This window comes from Rana temporaria, chromosome 1 (assembly GCF_905171775.1).
Source record: "Rana temporaria chromosome 1, aRanTem1.1, whole genome shotgun sequence".
In the NCBI taxonomy this organism is placed as follows: domain Eukaryota; kingdom Metazoa; phylum Chordata; class Amphibia; order Anura; family Ranidae; genus Rana; species Rana temporaria.
The window spans coordinates 322832952-322847427 of NC_053489.1; the positions used below are offsets into that span (position 1 = coordinate 322832952).

At 39.2% G+C, this 14476-nt stretch overlaps 1 protein-coding gene across 4 annotated transcripts in view; it reads left to right on the forward strand.

Annotated features, from left to right (window-relative positions):
- Positions 1–14476, forward strand: part of BNC2 (basonuclin 2) — a 736294-nt gene that overhangs the window by 596714 nt on the left and 125104 nt on the right. For all 4 annotated transcript variants that reach the window (XM_040360213.1, XM_040360192.1, XM_040360199.1 and 1 more), the window contains one exon: positions 7253–7488. In XM_040360213.1, the coding sequence (XP_040216147.1) occupies positions 7253–7488 (236 nt within the window). The remainder of the gene's footprint in view (positions 1–7252; positions 7489–14476) is intronic.

Consider the following 14476-nt stretch of genomic DNA (forward strand, 5'->3'; position numbering starts at 1 on the left):
AGTCCATTGAGAATAGGGAGGGTCCAAGAACAGAGCCTTGGGGAGCCCTGGAAGTAAAAGGAAGAGGCGAAGAAGAGGAATTGTAGGTAAAAGTGAAGGTGTGGTGGGATAGGTAAGATGAAAAGCAAAAAAAATACAGTCATGGAGACCAAATGAGTGGAGTATTTGGAGAAAAGGGGGAGGTTAACTGTATTAAAGGCAGTCAAGAGGTCCAAGCGTAAAGCCCCGTACACACAGGTTGAATGTTAAGCGGCATCATCCAGTTCAAAAGAAACTGCCCGCCATTTGGCCCGTGTGTACTGCAGCTGGTCTGACAGAAGCTGGTCATTAAGCCAGCTTCTGTCGAAGGGGCATGATCGGCTCCTGTCCAGCTTACCGGAGTGTTTTGGTGGGTTGGGCAGGGGAGATTGCTGTACTAACATTGGATTGTTAGTAAAGTGGTACCCATTGGGTTGAACGAAAAAGAATTATCAATGTTTACTAGGATTAAGAGTACAGAATAGTGACCATTTTAGCCATTAGTAAACCATTTGTGAGTTTTAGGAGAGCAGTTTCTGTGGAGTATTAAGGGTGAAATTCAGACTGAAAGGTATCAAGGTTATGCTCAGTGAAGTGGTACCTCAAGCAGTTGTAGACTAGACATTCAAGGAGTTTGGACGTAAAGGGGAGCAATGACATAAGCCAAGGATTGTTGAGATTGGTGAGATCCAGTTATGGCTTTTTAAGTATGTGGGGGACCAGTGCTTGTTTTAAAGAGTTTGTAAAGATGCCAGGGTGAAGGAAAGAGGATTTAAAGAAAGAGGCCATAACTGTGAGAAGGAAAGGTAGAAAGTGCATGTTACAGAGTGGAGGGCTTAAAGGGAAGTCTATTTAAGAGCTGAATGGTGAAAATAAGGTCACCTTCAGTCTGTTTAGTGTTTTTCAAAGTAGTGTGCTGTGGGTTTTCTGTTTGTTCAGTAGTTAAATGCAAATGCCCACTTAATACAGGAGAACAACATCAGAGAATTAAGACTAAGCCTGTTGGCTGGGCAAAACATGTAACACAAATTTTCAGATTCTGGTCTGTGGCTAAGTTTCTTTTTTCTGGACACAGTTCTCGCTGTGGCCATTGTGCAATCCATTTCAGAGTGACCAGAGACCTGATTACTTTTTCCTGCAATGTAGTACCTGGTTTTTAAGATAAGCACTTTTCAAAGGAATTAACTCGGAAACAATTGAGTTCTCATAGAGGTAGCGTTTACATTAATTTGTTGCAAGCATAACAGTGCATGTATATTAACACATGAAGAATTTCCATTGGTCAAACCCCTTTCTGCTGTGTGCCAGCAAATATTTTCTGTGCTTGGCTTACTTCAGTGTGAAGTTCAGAAAGACATCTTGCACTGGTATTCCCATCTTTGAATGTTTCCCAAGTCATTACAGGTTGGTGAGAAAGCCTTTTACAATTTTGCAATATAAAATACTTTAGGAACCAGATAACAAGACTTTGTAGGACTCAGTCATGTTGCTATCCTTAGAAGACAAATGAGGGATTACAGCATATGTGGAAATTAAAGGCTTTTCAAGCCATTATCACACTGAACATACAAAGATTGGTCAACTTCTTACAGCATCATAGCACTTCTTTTTAATTCCACCACCTCTTGTATAAATTACGCCCTAAATGTCTCCATGGAGAATAACCAGAAGCAGCCATATGTATATAAATACCAATGAAAAGGCTCTGGTCCGTAGGCTGAATAGAAAGCCAATCTGTTCTTGACATTCAACCAAAACAAACTTTACAAACTCACCAGTTGAAAAACTACGAAATAAGCACTTTAAATTTAGAATTTGCCACAGCTGTGTATGTCATTCTTGTGAAACACAAGGACCCTTTTCAGTCCACTTCCTCCAAAATGTCAGCTTCTTTACTCTGCAAAGTATGTGGTTTTAAGATTCATTAAGTTCCCCTCGTTCAATGTGTAATTACTCCTTTTTCAGTGACTGCACACATTCAAGCTCTGCGCACTCACAGCGAGTGTAGTTTTGGCGAGTAAAAGTGATGCTCACAGCTGAAGTGCTTATCAGATAAACATTCACTTTCACTGCTAACATTGCAATGTTTTACTTACAGCTTCTAATTTAGGTTAGGGGAAGACAGACTGAAGATTAAACTTTCATAGTGTTGTGTATTTAATACTAACACAATATTAAAAGCGAGTGAATGAACAAGCTGTATGTGAGTAAATCAGCTGATGAGACAATTATAAATACAAAGGAATATTTCAATGTGTGGGCAGCTTACTGTACAAGCGATAAGTAAAGAATTATAGCACAGTAGTAGGCACTTATTTTAATGTCCTGGTGTTCTATATGATATGTTCGAGTTTCCGTTTAATAATATGTTGTGCATCCTACTTGCAAAACTGCACCAGACCTTGCCACCTCATTGCGTTTACTTACACATTTCAACATAGATTGTTAACTTAAAATGGACCTGAATATTTAGCAACCCCCTAAAAACACATTTAAAATGTCAGGTTTCTGTGATGTAAAAATTTTTTTGGACAAAGATAAATAATTTCAGAAATGTTTCCACCTTTAATGTGTCCTCTAAACTGTACAACTCAATTGAAAAACAAACTGAAATCTTTTAGGGGGAGGGGGGGGGGGTAAAATAAATAAATACATGTGGTTGCTTAAGTGAGCACACCCTCTTTCAACTGGGGATGTAGCTGTGTTCAGAAAGCAATCACATTCCAATTCATGTCAAATATGAGTCAGTATACACCTGCCATCTGATTAACCCAAAATAAAGTTCAGCTGTTCTAGTAGGTCTTTCCTGACATTTTCTTAGTCGCATCCTACAGCAAAAGCCATGGCCTGCAGAAAGCTTCAAAAGCATCAGAGGGATCTCATTGTTAAAAGGTATCAGTCAGGAGAAGGGTACAAAAGAATTTCCAAGGCATTAGATATACCATGGAACACAGTGAAGACAGTCATCATCAAGTGGAGAAAATATGCCACAACAGTGACATTACCAAGAACTGGACGCCCCACAAAAATTGATGAAAAGACAAGAAGAAAACTGGTCAGGGAGGCTGCCAAGAGGCCTACAGCAACAATAAAGGAGCTGTATGAATATCTGGTAAGTACTGGCTGTGTGGTACATGTGACAACAATCTCCCTTATTCTTCATGTCTGGGATATGGGGAAGAGTGGCAAGACGGAAGACTTTTCTTATGAAGAAAAACATCCAAGCCCAGCTAAACTTTGCAAAAACACATCTGAAGTCTCCCAAAAGCATGTGGGAAAATGTGTTATGGTCTGAGGAAACCAAGGTTGAACTTTTTGGCCATAATTCCAAAAGAGATATGTTTGGCAAAAAAATAGCACTGCACATCACCAAAAGAACACCATACACACAGTGAAGCATGGTGGTGGCAGCATCATGCTTTGGGGCTGTTTTTCTTCAGCTGGAACACAGGAATTAGTCAAGGTAGAGAGAATTATGAACAGTTCAAAATCCCAGTCAATATTAGCACAAATGCTAGAAAGCTGAACATGAAGAGGAACTTTATCTTTCAGCATGACAATGACCCAAAGCATACATCCAAATCAACAAAGGAATAACTTCACCAGAAGAGGAGTCACCTTTTGGAATGGCCCAGCTAGAGCCCAGACCTGAATGGGGTGATCTGAAGAGGGCTGTGCATATGAGATGCCCTCGCAATCTGACAGGTTTGGAGTGATTTTTCAAAGAAGAGTGGGCAAATATTGGCAAGGCAAGATGTGCCATGCTGATTGACTCCTACCCAAAAAGACTGAGTGCTGTAATCAAATCAAAAGGTGCTTCAAGACAGTATTAGTTTAAGGGTGTGCACAGTTATGCAACCATACTATTATTATTATTTTTTTAAGATTTCAGTTTTTTGTTCAATTGAGTTGTACAGTTTATACGTCACATTAAAGGTGGAATAAGTTCTAAAATGATTTATCTTTGTATCATTTTTTTACATCACAGAAACCTGACATTTTAACAGGGGTGTGTAGACTTTTTATATCCACTGTATATGTTTACTGTTTTACTTGCCAAATCATTTTTAATTATCCTTAACCAGTCTCAGACCCCCTGCCACCCAGCACCCACATAATCAAGCAGAAAACACATTTTCTGACTCAGTTTTGCAGCTTCCTATGACACCACTTAGATTAAGCAATGAGATTAACCTCCCTGGCGGTAAACCCGAGCGTGACTCGGGGTGGATTTTTTATGTTATTATCGGTATCCCCGAGTCACGCTCGGGGTGGATGTGCAGAGTGTGCAGCGGCGTGCAGCGGCTTACCTTCTCGCTGGATCCACAGGCAAGTTACTTACCTTGTCCCTGGAGCGGGTCCTCGCTCGATTCACAGTGTCCCTGTGTGCCGCCAATCTCCGTTCCCTGCGACGTTACGACGCACGGGGCGGAGAACGGCGCCAAATTCAAAAAAGTAAACAAACACCTTACATACAGTATACTGTGATCTTATAGATTACAGTACTGTATGTAAAAAATACACACACCCCTTGTCCCTAGTGGTCTGCCCAGTGCCCTACATGTACATTTATATAATAAAAACTATTCTTTCTGCCTGAAAACTGTAGATTGTCCAAAAGTGTCCCTTTATGTCAAAAATGGTTTTAGAGCAGCTAGAAAACAGCGATAATAAATTATAATCACTTGCAGAATTGTGCGATAGCGATTTGTGGGGAAATTCGTCATAAAAAAATAAAAGTAATGACAGCGACAATTCTGCAACTGAGCAAATTTCAGTGATTTTGAGTTGATTACATTATTGAATCATTTTTATTATAATTATATTATTATTTGTTATAATTATTTATTATATTATAATTTATAATTTTGTTTTTTAAAAAAAATCATACACGGGATGCCTACAAGACTCTTGTTTGGTCAGATTTAAGTGAGTTATTCCTAAAAATTACAGGCCTACAGTATAAAACACCAAATTTCCTTGCAAAATAATTGTACCGCTTTTGGTACGTAATTCCAGACATAATCATACCGCCAGGGAGGTTAAGCAACAAGAAAGAAGGTAACCTGGAAATGTTGTAAAATTGAACTAGTAAACAGTAGACTGATATTCCTGGCTACACCACATGTGGAAGAGGGAAGTGAATAACAAATCTGGCAGAACAGAATTGCAACTGTTTTGGCAAGAAACAAATTTGAATGGATGTATTTCAACTGTGTTTTTAACTGTTTACCTGGATTTCTATTTTGACACTGTTATCTCTTTGGAAGATAGATAACTTTGACTGATTAGTTTATCTAAAGTAACACACAATTTGCATTAAAAACTTAAAGTATTAGTTCACCTTTACAGAAACAAATTAAAGGTGAACTAACACTGTACACCTTCCCCACCCCCTGGTCCGCACTACATCCAGAGATGCTAAGCTGTCAGTGCCCACTCAGCCGGCCCAGTGGGCTGAGGATTTGACATCCTCGCTATTCTCCCTCTTCCCAGTGCAGTGCTCCTGGGATGAATTAGATCGATGCTCTTCGATGGCACTGACTAATCAGAATTTCTATGGTCCCTCCTGGAAGTCTGCACAGAAAGGAAGGAGAAGAAAAGTATTTTCAAACCTCCATTCCACTGGACTGGCTGTATGAGCACTGACAGCTCAGTATCCCCAGAGGTAATTACAGCAGGGACTGGGAAAGAAAAGAAAAGGGGGGGGGGTTTAGGTGATCATCATAAAGGCATGGTGCCATAATAGGCAAATAAGTCAGATGGCTCTAGTCATATGGGTTGGTGGTCAATAGGAGGAATATTCCCCCATACTAGTAGAAGGAATAGTATTCCATCATTGGTATCGATGGAATTGGTAAAAGATATAGTGCCCCATTGTTGGTGTCAGTGGAAGGACTTGTGCCCCAAGGGCCGCATAAAGGCTAGCAAAGTGCCACCACTGGCCCTCGGGCAGCAGTTTGGAGACCCCTGCCTTAATGCATGGTGATGTAAAACACAGACACAAAGTTACTAAAGAAATTTTAGAATGTTCACTCATTAAACTGTGGGAATACTTACTTAAAGCGGTAGTCCTAGTAAAAAATATATATGTATTAAAAGTCAGCAGCTACAAATACTGCAGCTGCTGACTTTTATTAATCGGACACTCACCTGTCCCAGGGTCCAGTGATGCGGGGGAACGAAGCCCAGCTCGTCTCCCCCTCCTCTCCGCGGCACCGGCATCACTACTGTGGGTTTCCACTCCCCTTCCCAAAAAATTACATGCCAAATGTGGCATGTCAGGGGGTCACCTTCCCTTAAAGCAGAAGTTTCATTTTTGGGTGGAACTCTGCATTAAGTTATTCATCCACACATGCAGTGATTTAATAATTTAAGTGAATATGCACACAATTTATCATGTAGAATTCCTCAAATACTTTAGTAAATCAGCCTTAAAATTGTTAGGCTTAAAATGGGGATTTTTTTTTTTAAATGAGTCTATTCTGGGGGCAGTTCCTTGGTGTGACTCAGCTGGATTATGTTGGGTTGTAGTAACAGGGAGAGTGGACCTGGAGAACTTATAAGTATAAGCTTGTAGCAAGAAATCATGCAAACTCTTCCAGAATAATGTGTCCAAATAGGCAGCCTCTGATTAGACAGTACAGTTTTAAATACTTTTAGAACATTAGTTATAGCAAGTATTGGTAATATTAATTGTGTGAGAGTTTAGATAAATCTAATAATCAATATATCATTTTTTTTAATGTCAAGGTTCCTTTATAAAATGAATAACATAATTTAAACTGATACTTTGCCAAGTTTGCTCATTTTAGCATTAGTAATAAATCACTTTTCTTCATAGTGAGTTGTGGAATGACAGAAATGTCTAAAAATAAACAATTCTTGGAGAACTTTGTTTATCCGCTTCTATTTTTGCATGACTTCATTCTCTGGCTAGAAAGCGCAGAGATTTCCATAGTCCCCTTGATTGTGCAGAAGCGTACAGTGCTTTGCTAGACAATGCATTATCCTTAAGGGGCATATTCTCTAAGCTCCTGCAGCTTTGGTGTAAAATCCCTCCTGCCGTCAGTATTGCCATTTCTAGAGCCAGAAGATTCCTAATTGAGTTAAAACAAGACTGAGAGTGACTTAGACCTTGTTGCTTGAAAAATCCACTTACAAGTTATCAACATTATGGACTGATCTTTTAATACAAGCATCTTTTTATTTTTGTATTTCTCTATTACTACAGCTTTGGACAAGCTCAGCACTCAGCACCTGTACCACCCAACACAAGTGGAAATTGTACAATCTAACGTAGTGTTTGACATCAGCAGTCTTATGCTCTATGGTACACAGGCTGTACCTGTGCGGCTCAAGATCCTGCTTGACCGGCTCTTCAGTGTCCTCAAACAAGAAGAGGTACTGCACATACTGCACGGCTTAGGATGGACGCTGCGGGATTATGTTCGCGGATACATACTTCAGGTGAGATATTTAGAAATGGTAAGAAATCATATATGCATAATAATATTTGGTGTGACATCATCACATATATGGACCTTAGATGCTACAATACATTTGAATAATGCTTGGTTACATAAAACAAAAAACAAAAAATGTGCCTTTACTAGGCTGTAAATGTTTAAGTCACATGACTGCTCTTCACAGACCTGCAAGTGGGGTTTTATAGAGCGGGGCAGATGTCATTTCAGGAATTGACATAATGTCACTGAACGTCAATGTTTCCAAGGAAATGAAGCACAATCATACCCGGTGGCATGGCATCACTTTTCCTTTGCCCAGCAAAGTCCAGTGGCAATCAATGGAGGAGGAATGGCTGGGGGGGCTTTAAGCTGATCATGGAAGATACAGGCACACTGTTTTTGTATCTATATGTGGGATGACAGAAGACGTAAACTGATCAAACAGTTTTCCTGCTAGCATGGTCAGTTTATTAACAGGAAGATAAGAAGTTACAGTAACATTATTAAAAAACTAATAGCAATAACTTTAAGAGACAGATAAATGATATTTATTTATTTTTAAGGTTACAAGCACTTAAATATAATTTGTAAGAACACGCACAATTTCCTGTGAATAAAGCCATCTCCTATAAACATCATACATTATTTAAATTCTTAAAAAAAAATAAAGCATACCGGTAATTAACAAAACAGAACATTAGCTTTATTTTTATCGATGTCAACACGCAATACACTGTAAGTTTTAAAACTAATAAAAGGTTTTTATGACATCAGTTATTTTCTGGTCAAACCTCCTTTAATGGTCTTATGCCCTGTACACACGATCGGTTCATCCGATGAAAACGGACCGATGGATTTTTTCATCAGATATCCGATGAAGCTGACTTTCATCAGTCTTGCCTACACACCATCAGTTAAAAAAACTTTTGTGTCAGAACGCGGTGACGTAAAACACAACGACGTGCTGAGAAAAATTAAGTTCAATGCTTCCCAGCATGCGTCGACTTGATTATGAGCATGCGTTGATTTTTAACCAATGGATTTCCCCACAGATGATCGTTTTTTTCTATGGTTTTTTTAACCATCAGATAATTTTAAAACAGGTTCTAAGTTTTTTCACCGATGGGAAAAAAAAACGATGGGGCCCACACACAATCGGTTCGTCTGATGAAAACGGTCCATCAGACCGTTTTCATCAGACGAACCGATCGTGTGTACACGGCATAACAGCTAGATATGTCCAATGATAGTGCTGCTATATGTACTAAAATTGCTTTTCAAAAAAAGTACAGTTTTCTGTAAACGTTTGAAATCAAAAGCAATCTATTCAGGTCTCAAGTATCCATCCAACAGCCTTAGGCTTCGTACACACGACCGAGTTTCTCGGCAAAAACCAGCAAGAAACTTGCTGTTTTTTTTTTTTTGCCAAGGAAACCGGTCGTGTGTACATTTTTAGACGAGGAAACTGTCGAGGAACTCGACGAGCCAAAAAGAGAGCAAGTTCTCTTTTTCCTCGACGGGAATAGAGAAAATTGGCTCGTCGAGTTCCTCGACAGCCTAACAAGGAACTCGACGAGCAAAACGATGTGTTTCGCCCGTCGAGTTCCTCGGTCGTGTGTACGAGGCCTAAGCCTACATAGGATTTTTTGGACATGCAGCCCAAGTAAAATTAAACACATAGATTTGCTTATAAACTTTAAACTGTTCCACATTAAAGGGTAAAATCTCCATGAGGGAGTTTCTAGTTTTGTGGCAATAATAAGTAATGGCACTCTTTTTTTTTCTGTTACACTGGAAGGCTCAAACATCCTTTTCCAGCTCCTGTTCCTGATAGATAAAATAAGACAGCATCCTGGCTGCATTAACCCAAAACCTAACTTTTATAAAAAAAAATGCAGGAATATGAATTTTAAATGAATTTTAATGGATTGTATTTCTGAAAACAGTGCATTTGACAAATCTAGTACATTTATTGACAAGTTATTTACTGGCATTTATTTTGACTCAAGTAATAGCAAGCAGAGTTTCAAGTCTCACAGTAACTTATATCAATATTTTGTGGGTAAGTACTGCTGTTATGTAACCAGAAATTCTGGTCTACAAGTTATGTGATATGTGATGTCAGAAGTCTCTTCTCTCCCCAGCCAGGACCAGCAGGAATTTGTGTTGGTCTCTAAGCCTCTTAAAACTTATTTAGCAGGGAAAGAACAAAAACAAAACAGTAAGCTTTCTATCTGCTCTCTGGACATACAAATATGGCAGCAGTGTGTATTATTTGAGATAACACATGAGGAGTGCATAGGACAGCTCCAAATTTCTGACAGGAAAAACAGATATGTTATGCATTCATTAAACAGATATAACAAAACACTTTCAGTAGTATATTTAAAAGGCCGAAACGGAGCAAATAAGAAACATTAATGTTAGTGTTTACATACATTTAAATCACATGCATTAATGTATTTTTTCTCATCCATTATCATGTGTTGTGTTAAAGCAGCCCAATTATTTGAATGAGCTGCCAACACACCACAACAAATCAAAAATACAGCTGCACAAAACAGCACACCACAACACAAGGTAACGTATGGTGGTGTGCTGAACACAGGTGTACTGGAGGTGCATTCCTTTAGTGCATAGGGGTGCCATTTAAAATGAATGCACTAATGCAGGCATGGCATATTATTGTGAACACTACAGAAAAACATAGATGGAAGCCAGCCCTTAATGCAGTATGTATTATGCCGTGTACACACGATCAGGCTTTTGCCCGGCCACATCACATCGGAATTCCGACGGAATTCCATCGGAAAAATATAGAACATGTTCTATATCTAAAGTCTGATGGAATTCATCGTAATTTCTGATGAAAAAACTCTGATGGGGCTACACACGATCGGAAATTCCGATGGAAAAAGTCCTTTTCCTTTGGAAATTCCAATCGTGTGTATGGGGGAATTAGGCTTAAAATGTATTTCCACTTTTGCAGTCAAAATTAATATAACCTCACTATATGTTTGTTATGTGTTACCATTCATGCACCATACATAATGTGATGCAATGCCTAAAATGAAATTTTCATCTTTGAGATGTTTCTGAGGAGAAGGCCCGCAAACATTTATGAACATGGTCGCATTGGGGTTGATTTACTAAAACTGGAAAGTGCAAAATCTGTGCATAATAGCTTCTAACGTCTGTTTGTTCAATTAAACTTTGCCAATAAAACCTGGAAGCTGATTGGCTACCATGCAGAGCTGCACAATATTTTGTACATCAACCCCAGTGTCCTATGTCCCCAGACAGAATGGGCACATTTTAAGTGTATTATTATTTTTTTGAAGAAATACAGATGACTTTCCTTCCCCCATACAGTACTATGTGATTTAAACAGGGGAGTGGGAGGTCTGCCTGTTAGAGGTAACAGGAGCATTCTTTATCAGGAGTCTTTAATAAATAAGACCTATAGGGTTTTCCGTTAATACGTTTTTTTATTGAAGATTTTCACAGAGAGTAAAGACGTGGCAATAAGGATTTCAAACAAGTCACAATTTCCACAGCATAAAATGCATATATGATAATAACAAAAGGAGTTATAATTTTAATCAAAGGAAGAACAGAAGGTATATACAGTAACTCCATGCTCCACAGCAGCCAAAGACTACTCCCTCTAAAATGGCTATCTTTATCACATCCGAAAGATATAACTGCAGGCTTATGATCTATGCTCAACCATTTTCAGTCATTATAGCTTATGGGAAGACGGTAGAACCTAGTAATCTTAATAAGTCATTCTAACACCATGAAAAACATTGGATTCAATGGAGTTCAGGGTATGTCCTCTCATTTGGAAGTACATATCCCTTCCCATGTGGAGAGGGGACATTCAGGTTTTTTATGTTATAATAAAATATGATCTTCCTGGATCTCCCTAGTGGTGAATAAAATTCATATGTGAATACCAACAATTATGAAGACATGTATTCTGTGTTCAGAACATTTGTTCTTGAATGTCTACTGTCTCAAAAGCAAGTACCACTCTGAACAGCATATAAAACGGCATACAGGCTGTTTGCGGCATGCTGTATGCTGCACGTCCCAAGCACCCAACAATGCAAGGTATTTTTGCTGTATAGGCCAAACCACCCAAATACATGAGCCCTTATCCAACTTTTGATCCACTGAAGAATGGCCCTGCCTAAATAAACCAAGCAAAAGTAGCTTAGACAATAACTAGATCATTATCAACAGAGAACGGTCATGATTGACTGAGTTACATGTGTCAATCATATTAATATGGGAGAAGACAGTCAACCAAAAAGCTCTTATTAGACAAAAGCATCAGCATTAAGTGCTCTGCTAATAAGGATCGGGAAACATTTGATTTAGAACTAAATTAGATGTTTTATTATGTTGTCCTGTAAACTTGGTGTAGCAGAAAATTGCTTGATTTTCACCATACTCGTTAATGTTGCTGGCAGCATTTCTGCTATTGGATTACATCTTTTTCAGACATCATTAAAAACATACAAAAACAATCAGAGTGCTTTGTCTTTATAGACAGAGTCTTTCTGCAGATGCGGACTGGAATGGTTTATGTAAACACTTTAAAAGAGAAAGAAAAAGTCTCTATTTTTGGACGACACCCATCTATTAATTTTAACCACAAAACACTGTAAATAATGTTAACTTCCATAAAATAAACAGACTGGTGGTTATGCACCATATGTTTCATAATTATCCTGTGGATTTTGTTTACTGTGCTGTTACAAATCCCTCAGACAGCTCTGTGAAGCAACATCTTTGCTAGACTGAAAGGCAGTCAGCACTTTCTAGCATCCATAAAAGGAGTTTAAACAAACCCAAGTGTCCCTGTCTAGTCAATGTGACCATATTTAAAAGACACGCATCGCTGTAGATTAGTATAGTTTTCATGGATAACTTTAAGTCATTGAAATATGATTTAACATTACTTGAAGTATAAGGAACTCAATTCAGTACATAACTATATACTGTATTAGTCTAACCAGTATATGGTTAACATATGCATTACATTAATAGCTGTGGCTCAGCTGTAGGTTGTATTACTGAATTTACAAAGCGGAATATTTTCAAAAACATTAGCCGGTTTTTAACATATCTAATTTTGTAGCTTGTGCTTTTTGCCTATAACGATCGTATTTATCGGCGTATAACACGCACAGGCGTATAACACGCACCCTAATTTAATGTTTTCACAGTCCCTCCCCAGTACACACTCCCCCATCCATTAAACATCCACCCCATCCAGTACACATCCCACCTATCCATTATACATCCTCCCATTCATTATACATCCCCCCATCCATTATACAGCCCCCCTCCCCAGTATACAGCCCCTGTCCATTATACACCCCCCCATCCAGTACACAGCCCCTTATCCAGTACACATCCCCCTATCCAGTACACAGCCCCCCATCCACTATACATTCCCCCACATCCAATATACATCCCCCTAACCAGTACACAGCCCCCGGTCCACTATACATTCCCCCACATCCACTAAACATCCCCCATCCAGTACACAGCCTCCCCATCCACTATACATCCCCCCATCCAATAAACAGCCTCCCCATCCACTATACATCCCCCCATACAGTACACAGCCTCCCCATCCATTATACATCCCCCCATCCAGTACACATCCTCCATCCACTTGCAGTGCACTTGGAAGTGCAATTGCTGTAAATCTGAGGGGTAGATCTGAAATAAGGGGGAGCTCTGCTGATTTTATCATCCAATCATGTGCAAGCTAAAATGCTGTTTTTTATTTTCCTTGCATGTCCCCCTCGGATCTACAGCGACTGCCCTTGAAAGTTCACTTTCAGTGCACTTGTAGTGTAAAGTAGTTTTGCCTTTAGTAAATGACCCCCATTGTTTTCTATTGTGCTTGTAGAGGCTGTCCCCATTTCAGAAACCAAGTTTGAACCTGAGAACTCAAGTTGCTAGATATAATATCAAAATGTATTCCTTATAAAAAATGTGTTTTCTTCCCAGTGTCTTGGCATCTGCTCTGAAAACATTTTACATCTGTTCTGCTAAAAGGCCTGGAGGACTGGGAGGGGAAGCAGAGTGCATGGATTGTGGGGGGGGGGGGGGGGGGGGGGACTAAAGGAAATGTTACAAATCTCTTAATTTTATCATTGATGCTCATGCAATTTGAGCATCATATTTCGTGACAGGGCTATCTCTTTCACATCTCCGTCCCTCACTTTGTGATGACAGTGCCGCCTGAGAGCAAAGCATTGTTCCAAAGTCCCCTCATCCCCTCTCCCTCTTGACTTCAATTTGCAAGCGCACGGCTCGTTCCAGTGACAGGCAGGTCGTTCATGCTTGAATAACTTGCGCTCTGAGCTGTACAGTTTGTGGCATCCATGTAATGCTTAGCAGTAGGTACAGCTGTTAACCATTCACTTATAAATAATCTCCCCCTCCCCTCACAACCTGTCTCGCAGGTAGTATACCTGTCACCATTAATAACTCACAGTCTGTGTTCCCAAGTGATCTGGCCCATCGCATGTCATTCACAGCCGACTGGTGCAGAGGCCAGCAAGTGAAGTTCAAGCTGACAGCCTAAGCAATTCAGTCATGGCATTAGCTGTGAAATAATTTCATTTTGTCTGGGTTGTCTGGAGAAAACGACAGATCTGGTTTGCTTTTGGTATACTCATGTATGTTTGGAAGAGTCACCTAACTGAACATCAATCTTCCCCACAAAGCGCTTGTAACCTGCTTTTCAAAATGGCCCTTTTGACAAGGTCAACAAAGAAGTTTATTAGTAAATTGTTGGACGAAATGAACCATTTTTATCAAACGTATTATAAGGCCCCTGCTTGTAAAATAACGTTTTTTTGTAATATAAAATATATGTTTACACTGTAGTGCATTTACAATGGAAAAATAAATAAATATATATATATATATATATATATATATATATATATATATATATA